The 24,793-nt window shown below is 37.7% G+C and overlaps 1 protein-coding gene across 3 annotated transcripts in view; it reads right to left on the bottom strand.

The window, feature by feature from the left end:
- The window catches only part of vaspb (vasodilator stimulated phosphoprotein b), a 57,117-nt gene that overhangs the window by 13,989 nt on the left and 18,335 nt on the right, over window positions 1–24,793 (bottom strand). For 2 of the 3 annotated variants that reach the window (XM_056243851.1, XM_056243853.1), the window contains exons 1-4: window positions 13,551–13,730; window positions 6,964–7,144; window positions 6,825–6,885; window positions 1,251–1,378 (exon numbers count right to left, since the gene is read on the bottom strand). In XM_056243851.1, coding sequence (XP_056099826.1) covers window positions 1,251–1,378; window positions 6,825–6,885; window positions 6,964–7,144; window positions 13,551–13,730 — 550 coding nt within the window. Of the gene's footprint in view, window positions 1–1,250; window positions 1,379–6,824; window positions 6,886–6,963; window positions 7,145–13,550; window positions 13,731–24,793 lie in introns of those variants that run through there. The other variant, XM_056243852.1, reaches the window with a different exon arrangement.

Raw genomic sequence — 24,793 nt, 5'->3', positions numbered from 1 at the left:
CGTGAACTGTGCAAGCGATTTGCAAAGATTTATATAAAATATACAATTTTACAATTGTTTTTTTCAGGAGCAGCTTCTTAGCAAAACCAGCTTTATACTGAGTCTGACCCTCATTTATAAAGCAGTCTGGTGGTGAGAAATGATTCGCGAATCGCGCAAACATGTAAGCAGTGATGTTACTCGTGGGGAATATTCCCTTCGAAAACAAAACTCAGCCACTACGTCTTCAGCGGTTCGGATTTAGGAACATCAAAATGACTGCTGTGTTCGTTATTACACCCAAGAACAGAACACCACAATAGCTTAGACGCCATACTGCTCCAGTGTATCAACAATGATGGACTATGATGACAGTTCGCTCAGGGCGGGTCTGTGTTTAAACGCTGCTGTCAATCAACAATCGTGGGAGGGGCGTCTGTTTTATTGACGTCACAAAAACGAACGGCTCGATTTGAGGCAGGGGAAAACATATAAGGAGATTAGAACAAAAACACTGGATACATTTTTATCATTATATGATGGTTGTGTACAGGCACTGCCAACACACATTTCAGTACAATCAACTTGAAAAAGTGCATGTACCATTATATGACCCCTTTAAGTTACAATAACACCCTCTCTCACTCACTCACACACACACACACACAGCCTACTCTGGCGCACACACGCTGTAAATGTTAAAATAGTGTGTGCATTTTTTATTACTCTCTTTTGTGTTTCGCCTCCCTCCGCCATTTTACACTAGCGTGACGAATCACGTCAGAGAAGCGTCAGTAGGCTATAATCAATTATGATCTATCACTGCATCGATATTGAATCGTCTATTTCTGCATCGCAGAAACAATTAATTTCAACACCCCTATTGGTTTGAAAAATATTTTGTTGTATTATGTAGCCTATATATATATATATAAAATCTATAATGTACATTTATTACATGTATAATATATATATATATATATATATATATATATGTTTTATAATTTAAAATTATAAAATTAATAATATATATTTTTTTTCATTTGAAATAATATTACATTTTAAAAAACAATAATAATAAATTGGGAATTCTACTGTTTTCTACTGTAACCTGATTGTTAAAGCAATGACAACAATGACATGACATACCACTGTGCATTCAACAGGAAAAAAATATTTTCTATCATAAAGTATAGAGTTTACTCTACTCAGAAGACAGCAGTAATCTATACACAGAGTTTCTCCATTGAGGTGAAACACTTTCTACTGACCTGGAGCTGCTTGCCGTTCTCTTTCTTGTCGTTCTCTTTCTTGTCTTTCTCTTTCCTGTCGTTCTCTCTCTTGTCTTTCTCTTTCCTGTCTCTCCCTCTCTAGCTGTTCCAACCTCTGCTGCTCCAATCTGCAGGGGAAAAACAAACACGAAGAAGGCATTGCAATTACTTTGGCAAATACTGCGATTTTAAATTACATTTGTGAGTCAATGAGCGAATAATTAAATCATGAAAAATGTCAAATTAAATTAAATTCAAAATAAAATAAAACATTATGAAATAATATGAATATAATACATTCAAAATGAAAGTCGAATCGAAACAGAAATATCGATGAATCGTTCACATTACGTACATCCAAGTGTAACGGATTATCAAAAAAGAAAAAATATTGGGCGGGGACTTGTTTCTATGCATTGGTTGTTGATTGGATGTTGGGATGACCAAGAGCTTTCAGGGTCAGGGTTTAAGCGGACTAAATGACATACATACGTCACCAGAGAGTTCTGTCAATTTTCATTCAGAAGATCCAGTTATGACATTTTGATTAAAATGTAAGATTTTGTTTTAAATAAAACATATACACAAATAACTATTCACAATGAAACCTATAACATGCATTTAGAAAAGGCATAGGGTGAAAATAGATCTTCATTTGACACTGTTGCCATCGGTGGGATGCAATTATTTGGTGGGTTTACATATTTTGAATCATTCTGAGACCTCTTAAATGAGCCTGTATATATAAAACAATATATATATATATATACACGCATAAACATAGATACTCTTTGAGGCACTTACAAGACTGCAATGCCAAGTTTCATGTTAAGTCAAGCCTCTCCGAGAGCCATTCAAAACATTTCAGTCAAGTCAAGACATGAGTCAACAGGCTCCATGTAAAGTCTTTATCAAGGTAACCATAACAACAGACAGACAAAGAGAGATAGATATGAGAAAGAGAGAGAGAGAGAGAGAGAGAGAGAGAGAGAGAGAGAGAGAGAGAGAGAGAGAGAGAGAGAGAGAGAGAGAGAGAGAGAGAGAGAGAGAGAGAGAGAGAGAGAGAGAGAGAGAGAGAGAGAGAGAGAGAGAGAGAGAGAGAGATGTTCTGGAATTACAGAGTTTTCCTCTGCTGGCAGGGATATTGTCTCTTAAATGTTCTTGTTCATTTAAAACACTATTATTACCACTATAAAATCGCTTTAAAAATCATTCACTGTACAATTCCCCTATAACATAGGGTGATGTCAATGTGGACTGCCACAAACTTTTCTACCACAAATATTTGTTACATATCCAATAGTGTCAATTTACAACTTTTTTTACAGGCAAAATTAACACATTGTTCAAAGCTGCTGTATGCCGCATTTGTTCTATAAAAAAAACAACTAATGGTAATAAACTGATCTAATAAACTGACTAAATCTATTCATATTCAGAAGACTGAAATTGTATTAATAATTCTGCAATTCAATTGCTTGCCAGTAATTGCCAGCGCAGCAATTGTAGGTACTTTAAACCAACTTTGTGTGAAATTTTGCGGTCGATTGTCTATTATCAATAGTGTAGCACTCACACACAAGTCACTTTCAAATTAAGCAGCTTTCTGCTGGTCAACGCAGCAAACTTGCCTGACCATCTTGACCCCATTGCAAAATCTGCATGGGGAAATCCTTTGCCCTCATGCAAAATTCTTAATCGCGTGGATTTCAATTGAATTCACAGTATTTCGCCAGCGGCAATTCACAAAACAACAGTAAATCTGGCCACACCTTTAGGTAGCAATTTCGTCAGCAGAAAACTTTTAACCAATCAAATAATGGCACAGTAACCTAAAATAGCTGTGCAGTAGTTACAGACGTAATTAGTTGAGCTTTGCTTCTCATGTGTGGGCAATGCAAGTTCGAGTCTGACTCACATAATTTCCCAATCCTATTCTATGTCAAGTCACCTTTATTTATATAGCGCTTTATACAATACAGATTGTTTCAAAGCAGCTTTACAGTGATAAACAGTAAAATAATTATTCAATGTAAAGCAGCTCTAAAAAGACAATAGTAAACAGTACTCAGCTGAAATCAGTTCAGTTGATTCAGTTTGGTTTAAAGGCACACTATGCAGGAATTCCGTTTTTGTCAAACAGCAACCCCTAGAGTCGCTGTGGAGTACTTGTATTTAGGGTTGTGCCGATGGACGATATCATCGTCCATCGTGATGGCTGACAGACATCACGATGTTTAGACGGCATCGGCTAAACATCGTGTGTCCCGTTTCCATGGTGACGCGTCATGCTTGGCACGTGATACAGCCAAAATAGCGCTGTATGACAGATTTAGCGCTTTTATTTCTAAATATTAACAAACTTGCTTACCATGTCATGAACTATCTTCTATTCCGATTCTCAAATATGTGTAAGTGAGTTTTTGTCGTTTAAAAAAACTTTATAAATTATCTTGATCTGTAACGTGAGATGGGCGCCGTGTTTGGACCGCAGTTCAGAGATTCCTGTCTGTTGGATTTATTACAGCGCGTGAATTCACCAGTTTCTCCTGAAAAACATGAAAGTGGCCGGTGAACTGGGAGAAAAATGTAGTTGACATTAGTTATTTACTGCTACACTGTGTCTCTGATATGAATAAAAACCGTCGTCAAATATATTTGAATGGGTTGTTATTGCTGCTTCCATAGACACCATGTGTATTTTACAAACTATAAATGTATTGTTTTGCTATAGATTACATGTATTTAAATGTCTGAAACCTAAAATAAACATTATGGGGTTAAAAACACTGAACAGTTGTGATATAGCCTATGACAAGCGCTGAGCGCGTCCGTCTTTGGCTCAGCGCCAGCCATAGCGCGAGTTTGAATCTGGCAGTGATGTCACGTCACTGTACATTCGCTCTTAGTGCTCAGCTGCTGCAGAGCTGCCGACATCGAAATTGCTGATGAGATATAGAGGAAAATATCTAGTGGAAAATGAGAATATTACGAAAATACCCCCCTCCCCCCTACCCTCCCGATGTCATCGTCCATCGCAATGTTTCACTGTAGACATCGTCTGATGCCAAATTGGTAGACATCGCCCAACCCTACTTGTATTTAACGTTACTGTCGTAAATACCACTCACGCAGAGCGTCTCTGCCATAGAATGGTCTCTGCACTCACGGCCTGATACCCCTTTGAAGCTGTTATATTAAGGTACAAATCTTGCATAGTGTGCATTTTTTGCATTAAATAAGAGATCTAGCGCTAAAATGTGTTTCTGAACTCAAGCTGAGCGCTCGTGTCCGCTGCTATCAGTGTCATGGATACAGTGTTCTCTGTGGGGTGCAGTCTTCACTCGGACACGCTCTTCAATCTATCGCCGTTGCGGAGACTCTCTATTCATTCCGGTGAAATCACAAAATAAAATGCACAAAAACGTGTCCCTGCTTGATATAGACTGTAACCACTGATGAACATATTCAGTTTTGATGAGAGAGAAAAAACGTAGAACCTGTAACCTCTGACTCGCTTGGCAAAAGATTTACCACTAGACCATTAAAGAACTCAAACAAAACTTGCGGATTGATGCATTTATTTACGGGTTGAGCGGAGAGGCTCATTCTCTTTTCCATTTCCTAGTCTCTTCCGACCGCGTTTTCTTTGCTTTTTCCATCGTCGAGTATCACGTCTGAAATGCGCGCAAGTGTCTTCGTGCTTCATATGTTGTTGTTGATGTGTGTGACGTCGTTGCCGTAAAGCATGTTGTGATTCTCGCGAGATTTGTCGGGGGCGCTCCTCTCAAACTTGCATTGCTGGTTTTTCCAGCGGCGCCCCCCCCCAAGCTTTACTACCAGGATGATTCGCCCTACTATGACTTTGTTTACCACCGAAATGACTTTGAAGCTGTTATATTAAGTTACAATTCTTGCATAGTGTGCCTTTAAAGGGGTCATGAACTGAGAACAGTTAAGAGTTTGTTACACTAAAAATACCCTGTAAGTTTCCAAATTCAAAACTTCCTTGTTATTCCAAAAACTGCTTTTATTGAAACCAAGGCCAGAAAAAGACAGGATCTCAGAAGTGGAGACTTGTGACGTCACAGGGCAGCTAAAGACCGCCTTTGCAGAAGAATATCAACGCCTCCGTCTACATCACCGCGTCTTTGGCTCCGCCCACTGGAGCGTTAGTGAATAGTGACATGAGAACGAGAAAAGATCGACACAGGATCAATAATACCATTACCTTCCAAATGTTTCAGCAGTGCATTGTTTGTTTGTATTCGGTGCATTTCACTGTGGATTATTTGGTAATTCAGTCGTAGTTTCGATGCAGGCTTTGCAAACAGACTTTTATGATATGGATCTGCCAGCAACGCCACAAACATGCAAGTTACCATGTTTATTCCAATGCCTGATCTGTGATTAGTGATTTCTGATGTGTAATCAAGTTCAGACATATAAGCTTTCTCTCAAAATCGTTCAATACCGTTTATGCATCAGTAAATGATCAACTTCACATCGTTTCTCTTAGTAGGCAGAAAGCAATCAAAGAACGATCCCCTTCCAATCGCCAAGGCTGTCAATCACACAACGCGAGCTTAACTGGACACTTGCCAAAACTCGTTATGAAATCAATGACGCGGTTACACTGCACAACGAAGCTCTTACTGTATTTACATCGTGTTTGCATTGTTATTTGGTGAAAGCATTCGTGAGAGTGCAGAAATTGCAATGATAAGATCGACAGACTGTCTGTCATCTGCTCAATGCTCATCACTGCAACCTTTCATGTGATGGAATAGATCTAAATACTTAACTTCTCACGATTCATTAATCTCGATAGCTGTAATAGTAAAAACGTAGTAAAAGTATTCGAGAGATTTCCACGTATAATGCTAGCTATTTCATATGCAAACATGTCAGCCAATCACAGCAGTGGGCGTTTACACTGAAGTCTCACAGCAGACACGCCTCGTTCAAATCAGAGGCTAAAATCAGGCTTGGAAAAATGCCTTTTATTTCTAAATTATGACAATTTATTATGTAAAAACCATAATAACATAAGGGCACCCCAGGAAACATTATAAAATAATAAAATAATCCAATTCATGACCCCTTTAATAACTGTGTGAAGTTCACCAATAATGGAATAATTCAGTTCAGTTCATCTAGAAAACAGCTCTGGTGAAAACAGTGATGTCATTGTCCAGCTCAGTTCAGTTCTCATCCAATAGCGTCAGTGCATTAAGTAAATAATATTGCAGAATATTAAGTGTCCCCAACCAGATTTTAAGTTTAAAAAGACACAAATGTTTCATTTTTTTTACCCTGTAGTATCCAGAAAGAAGAAGAGGATTTAAGTGTCAGAAGGCCTGACCCGGACTTTTGCCCCATCACTTCAGGGGCTCACGGACAGCTAAAGACTTGAACGTTAATACCAGTAAATCCTTTGAGTGTGTGTGTGTGTTTAATTAAGGTAAAAGATTGACCAAGGAAACGGCAAACAAAAATCACTTAATGAAAAAAGTGGTAAAATAAAACCTGTCAAATTCTTTGTTACACACACAGCAACAAATAAGTTTGTACCTTTTCTGTTGTTCCAGCTCTTCTGGTGATGGTCCGTTGGACACGGGCCGTGTGGGGAAACCTAATGACAATGCAGTTGTCAGTTGTGTTGAACAGATACGCCCTGTCACAATGGGGTGTAAATGTGAGTATACATTACCTCCATCAGGGATGGAGTTGAGGATCTCGAGCGCGTGCATCATGCCATTGGCGAACAGCGCTGCATCTTCCTTGCTGCCAAAATTCAGTCCCCACACCTGCCGAGCGTCCCGCCATTGGTGGAAGTTTGGCGTGGCCTGATTATATTTTAATCCCTTTACAATTGGACAATTCATCACAACCTGTACAAGAAAAGACACAAATGTCTAAATGTAAATTAAGCCGTATATGCACACAAGTATAAACAAATGTCTCTTTTATGCTGTAGTTTATTGGTGAAGTTAATTATTCGTGCATAATCAATGTGACAAAAATTTTAAATTAAATTATTTTTTAAATGCAATTCATATAGACTATTACTTAAATACACTTCTTTTACGATGAACATATTTTACATTTCTGAATGATATTTTTTTGTTTACTTTTGTAGGGCTCTTTTTTTGTTGGCAAGGTGATGCACTTGTACTGAGAGTTAAAGGGATATTTCACCCAAAATTGAAAATTGCCCCATGATTTACACACCCTCAAGCCATCCTAGGTGTAAATGACTTTCTTCTTTCAGACAAAATACATTTGGAGTTATGTTAAAAAAGTCCTGGCTCTTCCCAGCTTTATAATGGTAGTGAATAGCGGTCCTGATTTTGAAGCTCAAAATAAGTGCATCCATCCATTATAAAAGAACTCCACACGGCTCCAGGGATTAATAAAGGCCTTCTAAGTGTAAGAAGGAAATAGGGACCTACTATCATTGTATTTGGCAATGTCCCTTAATACTCAGGTATTGGAGGAATATTTCTCAGGAGCTAAGTTCAATTTTTCACAAAACAGTTAAATCAGAACCAGTCTTGTTCCTTCTGAATCTACATTTAGAGCAGCTCTCTCTATCTGCAGGGCAACTGTTGTTAATGGGTAAACTCTTACTTCTAGCAAGGCATTGTGTTTTATTCCAGTGGATTGAGGAAAAACCTCCCTCGGTCACACAGTGGTACAGAGAAATATTTAAGGTTTTTCCTTTGGAACGCCTCAGTGCCATATTAAGGGGAAATGCCAATTTGTTTCATAATGTTTGGCAACCTTTTCTTGACTACCTTCCTGGTGATCTTGCTGGTTTGCTGCAGGATGGGAGACCACATTTTGTTTTCACCAATAAGTCATAAATTCTTTAGAAATTTCCTTGTTTTTTTTTTTTTTTTTTTTTTTTATGTATGTGTTTTGTTGTAAACAATAATGTAGATTATGTGATGTAACATGTGATGTGCAATTTATGTGTGAATTTTTATTTATTTATTTTTTTCCTGTTTTGTATGTTGGTAATAGCTGGGCTTGTTTGTTTATTGCTTGTGTAAAATCAATAAAATATATTTAAAAAAAAAAATAAAAAAAAAAAATAAAGGCCTTCTGAAGCGAAGCGATGGGTTTGTGTAAGAAAAATGTCCATATTTAAAACTTTATAAAGTAAAATAACTAGCTTCTGACAGAGGGCCATACGCATCGATTCACGGTGAAAGAAATAACCTCTGACCCGACTGCTGAGATTTGAAAAATATTTCTCAAAAAAATTCCTGAAAAATCAGGACGCATTCTTGTGTGCAAGAACTGAACAACTGAAGGAACCAAAGTGAAAGGTTCTCAAAGAGCGTTTTGAAAACAAACAAAAATGTTTTTATCGAACATACGCAAATGTGAATAACCCTTAAAAAAGATTGATAAATGCAATTGAAAAAATGGACTGCCATGGACTGTAGGCCCATGACAAACATACATTAAACCATATGAAATAATATTCATCTCTAAATTCACTTTTCTAATAAAGAATTCACTCGTCTGCCACCATAAATAATCTCCTAAATGATCTACATTTGGGTGCTTTTATTTCAGTAAATATTAATATATGATTTTTTGCGATTATTTAAACTTTAATGAATCCAAGAATGAATACAGCATAAATACAAAGACTACATGCGTTTTAAACAAGATCTAGATTCACATATATTTAAAATGCACCAAATAATTTGCTCCTACTCAAAGTAGTTCAAGATTTGTAAACTTATTTGTATATTCCAGCAAGAATATATGCTTGTTTAACAGACTGTCCACGAGGGGGCTCTACCGCTGCAGAGCACATGAGTGTGTGTGTGTGTTTGTGTGCGTGTTTGTGTATGTGTGTGTTTCAGGGATTTCCTATGTTATAAGAATTAGAATAAGAATACTAAGAATAGTAATACCAGAAGTCTTTGACCTTGTGGAGATAGTTTTTGGTCCCCATGAAGAAATCAGCTTGTGAATCATGCTAAATGATGTCTTTTGGAAATGTAAAAATGCAGAAAGTTTTCTGTGCTGGGTAGGTTTATGGTTAGGGGACTGGAAATAGATTTTGTACATTATTAAAATCATTCTATGGAAAGTCCTCATAAAACATGGAAACCTGTGTGTGTGTGTGTGTGTTCGTCTTCAGTGAATGTGCTGACACTTTGTTTCTCTGTTTGTATTACAATCATGAATTCCACAAAGCAGAGCGGTGGAGAGAAAGGGAAGAGAGAAGAAAAGACGAAAATGTCTAAAAAGCTCAACATGCCATCCACACAGATGCACCCTCATCAAAATACACATAAACCAACTAAGAATTTAAGCAGACACTTCTAAGAACAGTGACGGAAAGAGATAAAAGTCACTGAGTCATTCAGACAAAGAAAAATGAGTTTAAGGAATCAGACAGATGGACTGTGGAGAGGTAGAGACATGGGAATGGGGGAGGAGGGCCTAACTGGCACAGGAAATGGTTTGGCTATCTTACAGGAAACAACATCTACTTTAGTAGTCATCTCTGGAGAGCATTCGTGTCTGTGCGTATAGAGGGCGACAGTGCTGGGAGAGGGAAGAGAGAACTCAAGATAGAGGGATACAGGTGATGGATGGACTGTAAAATTATTTCCTTCTGTCATTTTAGAGGAATATTTCACCCAAAAATGACATTTTGGTCATCAAGTGACAGACGTTTAGTAGAATGTCCAGGCTGCTTTTTTATATTTGTTGGAAGTGGATGGATCCTGAGGATGTAAAGCTTCAAAAATGACAAAACAAAAAGGCCATATGAGTTGTGCACTATATTCAAATGGGACACTTAAGTTTTAAGTCAGTTTTTAATGAAAATTATAAATGGCAACATTATCAAAATCTAAATTTATTTGGTGAAAAATACAGTAAAAAAATCTATTTAAAAATAATATAAAATGTAATATATTCCTGTGATGGCAAAGCTGAATTATCAGAAGTATTATTTCGTCGCTGCCCGATGAAACTCACGTATGTCCAAAACGGTTACTTTTCAGGAAGTGAAAAAAACACGTAATTTCAAAAGCACTTGAACGTAGTGTTGTCATACTTGGTACGACAACTTTAAATGTAACCATATTCTTGCCAGTGTAATGATATAATCCACATTTGACCAAAATCGAGTTTAAATGGACATACGTGCATATTTTACAGTAACGGTGGTCGATACGCGTTTTTCCGATCATTAATTAGAATGACCCAGTCGCGTTTCATATTGACAGATGAATAGGCTACGCTCAGTTTATTAAATAGCCTACGTCTCAGTTTATTAATACGCTCAGTTTATTATATGTCTCTTGCAAACTATGAAGGGACAATGAATCCATACACTGACAGTGACATGGCAATGCTAGACTGATACTATGAGGGGGAAGCACAGGCGAAGCACCGCTACTTGGGCGCAGAGATAGGCTATCAAGCAACACCTGAAATAAAGCTTGCAAATTTGTTGATGAAAACATTGATTAAAATGAAGATACAATTTATACAAAACGAAATTTTCAAGCAAAAATAATATTCGAAGATCGCTGGGTATTATTTGATTATTAGCATGTGAGCAAAGCGGAGCGGTGTGACGCTTATAAGTTAAAAAACTTTAACATACGTTTCATATTTATGTTTAAATAATATAATGCTATTTTTTTTTATTTCATCTATGTTGATTATATGAAAACGGAGCCGCATGAGATGAGTAAGATAGGATCATAAGATGACCAATAGGCCTATATCGGAAAACATTTGGAATGGGTCAGATTTTGATCTAATAAGTTTTGCTTTGTAGAAAGCCTTTCTTTAAATTTTATTTCATTTTGTATAAATTGAATCTTCATTTTAATCAATGTTTCATCAACAAATTTGCCTGGATTAATAAATAAGAAGCACTTCATATGAATTGTGCATTTCTCTCTATAGGCGCGTTCACTACTGCGAAGATGGCGAGTCTGCATCGTCAACTTTATCAACAATTCAAATGTTTCATGCATAATCATTACTTTCGCCGGTTCTTTGTGGCAAGCTTTATTTCAGGTGTTGCGTGATATCTCTGCGCCCAAGTAGCGCTTCGAATCTTCACGAGACCGGCGAGATGCATCCACAGGGTGAGAGATCCGCGGCGTGATTGACAGCTTTGACACCAAATGGATATACGTGAAAATCAGATGACATGATTTCACAACTTTTCATTGGTCATTTAGATAATGTGAAGCATGCTGTATACGGAAATGAACCTGGACATTCTATCCGTCGAAAAATCTCAAAATCGGCAAAATGGACATACGCGGTTTTCATCGGACAGCGACGATTTATTATAATCATTTTTATTATACTAATAATAGTATCGTTTTCTTTCAAAAAAGAAAGAACGTGTTTGATCGGTATATATATAATATATATATATAACTGTAATTGTCTTTCAATTAGTTCTTCCCTCTGTAACAGATGCAAAGATCATCCGCATATAAGGTGCAGAATATATTGGATCCAACGATATTAATACTGCCATTTATTTTAATACTGAAAAGAATGACCGAGAGTATGCTTCCCTGAGGAACTCCAAGTTCTTGTTTGGGTAAATTTGATAAAGTGTTTCCTATTTGGACTCTGCAATATCTACTAGCCAAAAAGTTGGAGATGAAGATGGGCAATCATCCTCTTAAACCCATTTGATACAGGTATTTCAAAATACCATACATCCAAGTTGTTTTATATGCTTTTTCCAGATAATAGCGACATTTTGTTCTTTTCTAATAAAACCATCTCGGATGTATGATTCTAATCTAATCAGTTCATCCAAAGTGCTCTTTACACGTCTAAAAACAACACTGGAAGTCACTTATTTGTTTCTTTAATACCAGTATCCAGACAAGATGATTATTTCCCATCCTGTCCATGGTTTTACAAAGGCTACTGGTAAGAGCAATTGGTAGAGAGTTATTTGGATTAGTATGATATTTTCCTGGTTTAGGTATAGGAATAACGGTTGTTCCTTTCCAAGAAGATGGTATTTTACCAGACGACCAAACAACATTGAAATTATCCAAAAGAAGGGATAATGTCATTGTCACTTTAATATTTAAAACTTTACAGACCTTTTACATTAACAAACAGTTTTATTACACACATGAAAGGTAGGCTAATATTCGAAAAAAGCATAATGGGAAACTTTAAATCAGCTCAAGTGTTTTGATGGGGTCACTTGTATTTCCAAATGAATTCCTTTATTAGGGTGCACCGATACCACTTTTTTTCAGACCAAGTACAAGTACTTACATTTGGGTACTTGCCGATCACAAGTACCGATATGAGTACTTAATAATACCATATAGTTCTTCTAACAATTTTTTATTTTCAGCAGATGTTTTTCACTTTCTGACTGTAACAAAGTAAATATACAACTTGTATAATCAAATTGCTTGTGTTAAAGGAGCTATTTCTCACCCGTGACCACTCCTCTTTACAATTTAGCAGAGCATAGTTTGCAGTCTGCTCTACTTTTATCATCATCGCTTATCTTAAAATATCTCATTACTCCTCCTCCGACTACCCGCTCAACTGACGATGTCTGGTTGCCATAAGAGGCCGTTCACATATCGCGCGTTGTTACAGGCGAGCCTATGTTCATGGTTGCATAGCAACGACAGATGCCACGGGAGCGCAAGCGCTTGCGGAAAGAAGGAGAAAGCAGTGCGGCCGCGCTTTCCACGCGTTTTTAGACCCGATATGTGAACGGCCTCTTAAAGTGGTATCGGCTGCGGTTGTATCGGGGTAGTTTTACGAGTACAAGTGCATGAGCACAGTATCGGACCGACACCCAAATACTGGTCTCGGTGCATCCCTATCCTTTATGGAGCACCTTTATCATATTTACAGTTTTTTGCTCATCTTTGATGCTCAACATCCCAGTATGCACACAGAACAGACCTCCTGGTAAATTTATTTTTTGTGTTCTGTAGGGGGGAAAAAAATACAGGTCCGGAAACACATGAGGGTCAGAAAATTTATCATTTTTGGGTGAACTATCCCTTTAACAACACAGTTTTAGACTGCAGCATGTGCTGCTGGTCTTTAACCGTGAAAAAAAAATATTGAAGTCAGTTCTTGAAAACTATTTTAAAGTGTTTGCTTGAGGAAAAGTTCGGAATGATTTTATTTCCATTTACCCTGAATGTGTCACCTACCTGCAGAATTACCTTCAATGAAAAATGGTTTGTGTGTCCACAACTAAAAGCTACATTTGTCTGACTGTAGTTTGTTTACCTGCTGGTCGGTCTGCATTTTGCGTCCCACCACTCTGAAGGCGTTATTGCCTGGGTTGTGATAGATTTGGACCCTGCTGAAAGCCTGGGGGCCCGTGCCTGCTGGGACCCACTTCTTATTGCCATCATCGTAGATCATCACAGTGGCCCGCGCCTGACAGATACTTGACTCACTGTGCATATGAAAGAAAGAGAGAGAGAGAGAGAGAGATGACATTAACAACATTTACAGCGTCACCCTTTTAGATCAATAAAACTGCTTTTCAAACTGCGAGAAAGTGACACAGAAAACAGGGGTTGGACACTGGGAAAAGGATGACAAACAGAGGGGGAAGAGAGACCGAGGCATAATGAACAAAGAGACAAGTGCGGTTAGAAATGTGTGAGGTAGGAGGAGAAGTCTGTCTGATCGAAACAAGCCCAGCAAGTACCAACAATGGGGGCAGACAAAGAAAGGAAGTGCTCAACATTCCCCTGCTCAGGAGAGAAAGCAGGTTCTAGAAACTTCACACTGACCGCGTATATCACATTCTCACACATTACATACATGCACAAACAGAGCCTGTTCTTGAAGGAGAACAGTTGAAATGGAAATTCCAGGGCTCGACAATAAGGACTGCCCAATGGCCCGGAGCCACTGTAAAAGACGGTCTGGACAGTAGATGGAATCGTCAGTGTCCCGATCGGGCCAGTACTGCGTTTCAATTGCAAATTTTTAAGTTTTACAGTTTATTCATTCAAACAATATATATTTATGCCATAATTTTCTCATAATAAACATTGCACTTGTTTGAAGCATAGACAGTAAAAAAGAAGATTCAGTCACTTCAAACCCCTCCTTTCAGAGAGCCTACTCTGCTCTGATTGGTCAGGCAGCCCAGTCTGTTGTGATTGGTCTACCACTTACAGTGCTTGTCTGAAATGAAATGCCCATTCCTACATCTAAATTTCAGCTCTTCCTCAGCAATTGATACAGTGATATGAACAGTAACAATGGTGTTGGGTTTGCCGTATCAATTCATACTTTTGAAGTGCATGTAAATTTAATTTAATTGAACAGCATCTCCTCAACATGTCAACAACACGAACCAAACTTCAAATCCAAGCCTCAGCTGCAAGTACAGTGTTTGTGGGCGGGTCAAAGTAGACATTGTTCATGGTCAGCCAATGAAGACCATAGATGTGCATTATGCAAATTTGTTACATTAGGGGGTTTCACACTAAAGTTTTCATGGTTCCAACTATTGGCAGAAGTACCTGTTTTTTGCCATATTAGCACTGCAGGAACTGGGAATGATTTTAGTTATAGGAACGTCTTTTAGGGGGAATAAATTAGCTCCCATTTCAGAGTAGGGTCTGACCCAGCACAATAGGAACTACCAGTGACATAAGTGTGTGTTGATTGACCAAACACATGCCATATGAAACACCAGCACCCACAATTTATAAAAACTCCATGAACTAATTCCATTTAAATGGAAAACAACGATAGATGGACCGATGTCAAAGTCCAGACATTTCTCAATCTTTACGCTACGGAGTTGTTAAAAACTGTGCTTAAAAGACATCGCTGTCGACCGGCTTACGTCACTTCTGAGAGCCTACTGGCAATGTAAATGCGACCAGGAGAATGGGACATTTAGTTCTCGGGAGACCGGCGTGGCTAGTTAACAGAGTTCCAATAACTACCCCGTGTGAACGCCCCTATTGTTACGTAGATAACAGGAAGTGAAACTGGAATTGCTAACGACTCGTTTTGGCAGTTTTTAACAGAATTGATTCTTTCTTTAAGGAGAAAATGACATTATTTGTCATGCACTTTGATCTTTAAAACATTGCAAACCTTTTACATTCACAAACAGCTATATTACACACTACATGAAAGGTAATATTGAGAAAAAAAACATAATAGGTGCACTTTAAAACGATTCAAGCGGGAAAAAAATGCAAAAGAACTCAATCGGGACCTCATGCCCTGGTTGATAGACGGCTTTCTGTGATTGACTGAATAGCTTCTGTAGCTTTAATAAGAATTAATCCATATTTAGTTTATAAAGTGAAGACTTTACAGTGTTATTTTGCATTTGATTACTATAGTATTCAGGTAAGAAATACTAAAATTGAATACTGTTAGACTCACCTAAAAAAACTTAAAAGCACTATTTCATTTGTATGTTTTGTTCCATTGCATTTATTTGTGCTATTGCTTGTAATTTGTTTGTTTGTACTTTCTTTAATTACTGACACAGTGTACTTGTCTTTCATAATGTTTGAAACACTATATAAATACTAGGTTAGTTGTTTTTGTTGTGGAATAAAAAAAAATGGAATTGAGAATTATGAAATTTCACAGGTATCTAAAAATTTTGTGTCATAACATTATATATTAAAATACCAGGTTACATGGGACAAAAACAACGAAAAGGATTTTGACAGGGCAAGTACAAATCCTTCACGTTCAGCCCTGAATTATTCTATTTACTCGGTCAACACAAAAGGAAAGGTTTTGATTTGTGAGCACTTTTAGAATAGTGATTTGGAACAACATGAGGATGAGTACAAAAATTACAGTTTTGGCTGAACGAACACATTAAGAATTCCGCTGACAGCAGATGGAAAAACACAGCTGGATTTGTCCGTCACAAATATATACAAATAAGGACAAGGATATCATCAGGCAAGGGTTGTGATGTCATACTGACATAATCTTACTCGTAGTATGCGCATGTGGCGGCACATTTGTTCCTGGACTGTTTATAGTGTCTCTAGAGAAATAAATGGGACACAAACAGGCGGTTCATTTTCAAACTCAAATGCTGCGCTGCACTGGCTCCATGTTCACATTCCTCCATGCTTATTAAATGGTTAGTTGTGCGACGAAAAACCGTCTCTGCGGAAGATCAACGAATACTTCTATATGAGTATGAGAGTACTTCTATATATACCATCTAGTATGAGAGAAACGCAAACACAGGACTACTTGAGCAACAAAACAATAAAAATGCCTCTAATGATTACAATACATTATTCAGTGCCAAGTATTTACATTCCCTACCTTGTGATTATTTTTAGCAAACTTTCAGATGACGTCAGTAAGACAGTTTGTGTTCGCTTTTGTGACAGTTCAACGCAGGCTTTTCAGAGACAGAAAATAAAAGATGATGCAGTGATAACTATATTGGATCTGACAGTGTTGCAACACACAAGTGTGAGTAACAGTGTTTTTACCATGAGTCAGTCACTATTGTTTTGTCTGTTACAGGTGGTTTAATATCTACTCTTTACTGAAAATTATGAATGATGAATATAAGTATGACAAACAATGATACATTTATTCCTAATTCGTTTACATGAAACACTAAGTTATCATTTAAACAATACATTTAGTTACTCCAAGTACAAAGCATATGTAATACGCATAAATGTTTCACAGTTGGCAAATGTTTTAACTATGTTTTGAGACAAACACCTTTCTGTAGCGTCTTTGTTTAAACACTATTATAATGTAATAATTACCTCACAAATACAGGAGGAATAAATATAAATAATGATGATTAATTAGCACACTGTCGTAGATTGGAGTATCCTTAGTATTTGAGGTGTAGGTTCGTTGTCTTCCGATTTGGGATCAGACTCTGGCTCAAACATGTATGCATGCCATTTTTCAGCATTGGAAGGTTTCAGAACATTTCCACACCAGTAAAGGCGGGGACGTTGAAATGTATTTTAACATGCAAAACTGATACCCTATCATAGCAGTGGGCGTTTATTTCCAAGTCTTGAATGTGGCACGCCTATCAGAACAAAGTGTTTTAAAGAGTGTGCCAAATGAGAGGGTTTTAAAGAGAGGGTTTGTGATGTAAAAATCTTGCTTGCATTATAAGTGGACCTCAAAGAACATTATAAAACTTTTTTAAATGCAGTTCATGTCCCCTTTAAGATTTTTGGCACTCCTCTGTACAGTTTACTAAGTTATTTGACAAAATTACAGCTTGCCTAAAATCTTAGAGGGGTCATATAAATTATTTTCACACAATTTAAAATGTTCATATTATCATACATTAAAACATTTTTTTTAAGGTCTGGGATCTGGGACAAGGGTAACAAAATAGAATCTATTCATGATAGGCATTTAAAAGTAGAAAGAAAAAATATGAAGCCATCTTCACCATTCTCTCCCTCCTCATTTCCTCCAAACTGTGATATAATCTCCTCTTCCTGTGACATCACACTGAGGCCACAGCCCACTTCCTTCTCCAAGAAATGCCGAATAAGGACTGACTATATGGTCTGCCGAGTGCATGTATGCAGACACACACACACACACACACACACACTTCAAGCCCAGATGTTGATTACTATTGGAGGAGGGAGCTTTGGTTAACCAGATGGAAGGAAAGACGGGATAAAAGAAATCACAGAGGAGATAAAGAGGATGAGTGAAAGAGGCGGGAGATCAGGATGAACTTGGCTCAGACAGCCATACTATTATGGGAAATGCATACATTTTTAATATGGGAAGGCCGAGCTAGAACTAGGAACGAAACAGTGTACAGTGAATTATTAATGACGAGGAAGACACACACGCACGCTGTACGTAAACAATTGCCTTCATTAACAGATGCAAATGCAAACTGCTCATCAAGCGTTCACGACGGTGACTAAACGAATCAAGGCACTTTGAAACAGATGTAATAGATTTAGAATGAATATATAGAATATATTGTATTGTATTATATATTGTTTCATTTATCAGTATTGGCCAATATTGGATATTTAATTGTCTCTGCAGTTTTGACTGATAACCATGGGTGCCGGTTTAGGGTGGCAACATATCGTTCATCCTGAGTTTTATTGGGTAAATGACTTCAAGACAAGCTGGACTTTGTTTCTAGGCAAGACTGTTGCTCTCTAAATATCGATATCAGCAATTGAAACAACATTTCAGGCCGTGACAACTTTAAAAATACACTACTCAAAAAATTCCCAGTTTCCTAGTAATGAAGGAGTTAACAGGAAACTGCTGAGCACGGCTGAAGAAATGTCTGTATAAGGCTGTGCAGACAGCTGCCCTTGAACACTAACAAGTAGAGTCAAGCCCACTAATCGGTCTCAAACTCTCCCTTCCTCCCTCCTTTCTCCTTTAACACCTCAAATATGTTCGGTTCCTCTCCACTCACCTGGTTCTCCAGCTCACCAATGACACAAAGGCAGAAGTTAAGGGCTAAATGGTCACTTGTGTAATTACAAGTGACTCACTGAGGATAAAACACGCAGACTGGCAGATGGGTGTTTGGACAAAAGAAGAAAAGAATGTGAACTCAAGGGACCTGTGGGATTTTAAAGGGTCTTTCTCTCAGCAGAGTGTGTCATGCTTTATAGCTGTTTAGATCAGCTGTCAAGTCTTGCATACACTGTTTTAACTCTGTGGGTTTTTAAGTAAATTTCAATAAATGCTCACACTACAGACATCCTCTGGTCAAACAATTACGGAATGGTATAAATAGAATTTACAGCTTTTGATGATATATAAGAGGCATGAAAAAGTCTTCAGGGAAATTAATGGACAAATAAGAATTTTAAAATCATTAAATATTAACTATCAGGGCTGTAGTACTCGAGTCCGGTCTTGGACTCGAGACCGTTTTTCTATGGTCTCGGACTCGCTGGTATTCGGACTCGGACTTGTCTCGGTCTCGGCCACTGGTCTTGCCAAATATGGCTTTTGGTCTCGACCGAGTCCAGGTGTCTTTTTTATGTTCCCAGTAACGTATTATTGTAGTATGCACCCGCAGACTTCCACAGAAACCTCCGCAGATTCCCGCCGATTGTAGTGCCCGTCATTGACAAGTACGACCTGCGCGTGTGTGATTTCTTTTCTACTATTTGCTACTGCAATACCGGCGCATAGCTGAAATAACAGATCTGTTTATTCACTGCCAATCATAATATGAAATTGCTATATGGACTAGTCACTGTGAATATTAAAGACTGCTATCAAATCTGATTGTTCAGCGAGTCTCTGCAAGTGAGTGCCTACACATACTCAAGTATACGTTTATCTTCAGCATTTCATCGTCAGATACACTCAGAAACCCGTCAAAATAAAAGTTCGGTTTAACGTGAAGAAATTACCACAGATATATTTTACTGGAGTGAAGCTATATTGTCATTTAGTTGCTCAAATGCTCAGTAGGCTACTAGTAGCCTACCTAGCAGTGGTAATAGTAGTGGGGTGGTGTTTGTATCAGTTCTAACACTGCTATTATGAGGTATCACCATATGTCATCATTCTTTTTTCTTTAGATTAGAAGATTATATGATATCAAGGGGAATGTCTTTACTTAAAAATCCTGGGTGTTGTGACACTGTTTTTGCTTTTAGATCAACAAATAATAACCCAAAATGATTGTCATTTAATGTCAAGACTTTTTTCCTGTCCTGGACTCGGTCTTGACTCGGACTCAAACCTTTTTGGACCCGGTCTTGTCTTGGACTCTAACCTCTTTGGACTTGGTCTTGACTTGGACTCGACTAGTCCTGGTCTTGGACTCGACAAAGGTGGTCTTGACTACAGCCCTATTAACTATATTGCTTAATTTTATTAGCAAAAACTAAATTTGCCATAAATACATAGATTTCTACCAAATACTCGAAGGTGAGGAGGATTCATCCGTCTACATTAAAAATGGATTTCAAAATTAAAAATTAATTGGTGTGAAATATTATGCAGTTGAAAGAAAAAACTGTTTTCATGATCGACCACTGCTGACTTTTTCAAGTACTCATTTTTGGATACTTGTCCTTTCCATGGGTGAAATTCTAAGGTCACTGGTTCAAGCCCATTACTGGAAGAATTATGTTGAGCAAGACAACCAACACCACCATATCAGAATGATTAGGTATTTCCAAGAAATCGCATGGTACATCCAAAGAAACAAGGTCCTACTATGGTAATGCTAAGAAAAAATGGCAGTAACATGGAACTTTTGGATGTCAGAATATGACAACTTAAGTTGCATTAAAAACGTCACATATCTGGAGCTTGCAAAACAAAAATATTTTTTGTTAGACAGCACCATGCGTAATTCCTTTGGTTTTTAATTCATTTATTTTGGTTCTGACTATTTTAATAATGACAATACAGATTAATTGGTCATTCAGAACTGAACTTTAAAGGAAGGTCTGTGATGCCTGTCAAAGACTGAGACGAGGCAAAGCTAGAGCGCTATACTTGCTTTGCTCTAATGTCTCTATTTTCTCACAAGTCTCAGCTTGATGTTTGAAGTGCTGCGGGCTACAGCTTTTAAAGTTTTTCTCTGTAAGCAGTACTGAATCAGGCAAGAAAAGTTACCTTAACAGTAGAAAGGCAAAACAACCCAAGCACAATTCTAAGTGGCTTTTCCGTTCCTTAAATAAAAATGCCATTGTACGAATCCCTCATTGAAGGCCTGAGTATACTTCATTTTCCACGTTCTGCTCCGTCTTGCGCACAGTTGAGCGCGCGAGTCTTTCAAAGTATGCTCCTATGGCAGTGAGCGAGGAAAGACAAGGTTGGCGCGTGCGCACTGTCTAGTGGACTTTGTTTTCAAGTGATCAAGTCACTCGCACATTTGCTGTTGTACGCGCACCGCCTGGACACAAAACTAGGCTACACGCAGGGCGGCTGAAGTATACATTAGGCTTTACTGTTGTTTAATGTAAGAAAAGATTTATGGGAGTTTCGTAGCCCTGTTCGACTGAAAGAATCATCCTTGGTCTTTATTATCATGAGTCTGGTTCTCACCACACCGAGTTTCTGTTGCCCTGTTTCCATCTGGTATTTAGATGAGTTTTAAATGCGTCTACTGTGACCACTTCTGTTCAGATTTCATCAAGACACACCCCTCTTATTTTCTCATATTCTACATCACTTTTGCAGAAGTGCGAGTACTACACACAAATATTATTGACTGAACGAATCCATGTTAACGGGACCACGGGCGAATGAAAAGGATAAAGCAAGCAGCTGCGATTTCAACCATAATCTGTGTATTTACAGCAAAGTTTGAAATGCTTGTTTCTTGTCCTACAAAGATTACGTATTAGGTCAGTAGGCGGAGAGAAGGCAGTCTTTTGTGGCTGTTTGACCCCATTCGACCACATGAGCATCGAAAGCAATCAAAGTGGACAAGCTCAAACACTTTTGACCCTGTTTTACACCTGCATATAGTGTTGTTCACTTTTGATCAGATCGACAAAAATGTATCCTATTACCAGGCATAACCAGGACCAGAGTTGCCACGTCTCGATCAAAAGAGATTTCGGAGGACCTATCTACCAGGCTAGACAGTTACAAACACTTTTCATAGGTCCATGAGGTCCATAGGTGCTCCATTTAATAGTGGTTATCCAACAAAAACACTCCAAGAGCAAGAGGTTTAATAGCTACAAAGAACTCCAGGGTAACAACTAATGATGCACTGATCGATTGACCAGGGACCAGAATCCGCAGATTTTCTGCATGATTGGCCCGTTTTGTTGCCAGTGGCACAGGCAATAAATAACGTCAGCTGCACGTTCTCGCTCTCTTCTCTCCGATGGCGAAGTGGCACACACCCGCCTCCTCTCACTCACTCGTCTCATCGGTTAAAAAGTGCTCGTATTGCACATAGTTTTACTAATTCCTGCAGGTTTCGCGCTCACACCGAAAGCATGCGCACCACTGATATAAGTACCGTGCACAAGCCGCCTCTCAAACAGCTTGAGAGTCGCAAGTACCAAAATCAGTGGCGTACCTTAAACGGTCAAATAATTCACACAAAATGGTGTCAAAATACCCGTCTTGGTGAGTATTCAGTTAAACACAGTCAGTTTTGGAATCGAATTGAGAAAGATAACGCAAGTTGTGTAACAGTATATTGGATCCGTGCATAAAACTCTTAAAGTGACAGTAGTCTAATTTTCCTGCTGCTGTCTGTTGTGTTAATTAAAGAACAAAAGACAAAGAAAATCACTATCTGCTATTGACTGAATAACTTTTGTAACTAATTGTAAGCATTAATCTGTATTTAATTTTTACAATGAAGACTATCCAGCATTTTACATTTTATTACTTTAATTTCTGTAATATTTCTTACCTGAATAATACTGTATGTCCACCTGAAAAAATTGAAGCCGGGTTTATTTCATATCTCTTTTTATTCTATTGCATTTATTTTTTTGCTGTTGTTTGAAATTTGTTTTTATTTTATTACTGTCCTTTAACTTAATTTTTATGAAAATAAAATTTTGCATTGAAAAAAAAACATTGGCTAAGGTTAATCCCTGATGATCCAGGATCCAAATCTATGGCAGGATAGCAAGGAGCAAGTCACTGCAAACACTGCATTCAGAAATAATTGGAACGTGGGTTTTGTAGGTGGTTAAAGCAGAAGAATGCCATGTTTTGGAAAGGCCTAGTCAAATTCCTGATATGACCCAATAAAAACTTTGTGGAAGGGCCTGAAGAAAGCAGTTCATCCAAGAAAGCCAACCAACAGTTTTCCACAGATACTAGAAGCATTTGGTTGTTTTACATAGTTTTTCCAGACATTTATTTTTGGTTCATTTTGATTAAGAGAAAATATACAACATAATTTTGATCTCTGTGAAGAAGATGAAGATTTGGATAAAGATCTCAGGTCATATTTATTCTTAAGAGGAAATGAAAATTCTGTCCTTATTTACTTCGGTTTCATATCGTTCCAAACCAGTATGACTTGGAAAACACACACACAAAAAAATATTTTTAAATGTTTCAGTGTTTTTTGTCTATTTAATGCAACTCAGTGGGGTCCAATGTTGTTTGGACTACAATGTTCTTGAAAATATCTGCATGTTCTACAGAAGAACGTAAGCCATAGAGGTTTGGAACAACATGCATGAGGGTGAGAAAATGATACGTTTTCTACCATGACCGTATATTTCCCATATAATAAAAGTGAATGGGGACTGATGCTGTCAAACTCCAAAACAACAAATCAAGCACCATGAAAGTAGTTCAATATGACTTGTAAACTAACGTTGGGCAGCATGACGATATATCATGACGAAGACAAACATAACGTGCAATTCGAAAGAGATTTTGCTATATCATTTATATTGCGGCATGTAAATATATCTGCTTAGCACAGTACTGACATGTTAGAGAGAAAAAAACATTTATGAAAGAGCAAATAAGGAGTGGGACATCCTTGATAAATAAATAAATATTAAAAACGCAACAAAACGGAAAAGAGAACAATTCTGTACTCATAATTTTGCTTTTTTTTTACCAAAAAAAAAAAAAACTCTGACTCATTGCTCTTGACTGAATCACTTCTTTAGTTTAATGAAGACAATGGACTGTTTTATTTTACATTTTATTATTTAATTTCTGTCCCTGAATACTAGACATTGCCTATCTGAAAAACAAAGCACTGTTTAGTTCATTTGTATCTTTGTTCTATAGTATTTTTTGTCTTGTTTCTTGTAATTAGTTTTTTTGTTAATATTTTTACTGACTTTTAATTTTGATATCTTAACAGCCTAATTCCCTTCAAAAAGTTTGCAAGTTAACATTTGAAGCCGTCAAATTCAATCTTTAACCATTAGATGTATCATCTTAGATTTGATTAACACTGATTTGAACATCAACCATTATTCACTTTCATTGTATGGAAAACAGAGGCCAGGACATTCTTCAAAATATCTTTTATGTTCCACAGAAGAAAGTCATACAGGTATGGAGTGATAAGAAGTGATGACAATTGTAATTTATAAGAGGCCTTTCCCTTTAAAACACTGCTTCCTCGAAATGCAGCGAAAGCTCTTTGAAGAAGTGACAGAACAAACACATTCCTCCTTCTCCACGTCCCTGGCTGGCACTCCGCATGGCCATATTTGGCCAATCAAACACAGCAGTAGGTTTTTCCTCTTAAATCCTTTTACAGGTTGGTGCACATCCCCCCCTGACAGATATTTGTCCTGGGAGAGCCCCCTTTCACGCTCCCTGTTGTCCTAACATGCTCATCCGTAATACTCCAGGGGAGCTTGTAGTTAATATCGAAGTGGATTCAGTTAAAGAACCAAAAAGGCAAATGTAATATTAAATTCCTAGAGTTAATAACGCAGCAAATGCGATTCATTACTGGAGATCTGTTGGGGATCAATCGTCTGGTCTGGACATGCTGATCTGCAACAGAACGGCGAGAGCCACGGCCAACACTGGGGTCAGGCACCAGA

This window comes from Rhinichthys klamathensis, unplaced genomic scaffold (assembly GCF_029890125.1).
Source record: "Rhinichthys klamathensis goyatoka isolate OS25496 unplaced genomic scaffold, OSU_Roscu_1.1 h1tg000852l_1, whole genome shotgun sequence".
NCBI lineage: Eukaryota > Metazoa > Chordata > Actinopteri > Cypriniformes > Leuciscidae > Rhinichthys > Rhinichthys klamathensis.
This window is presented reverse-complemented; position numbering and strand designations above follow the sequence as displayed.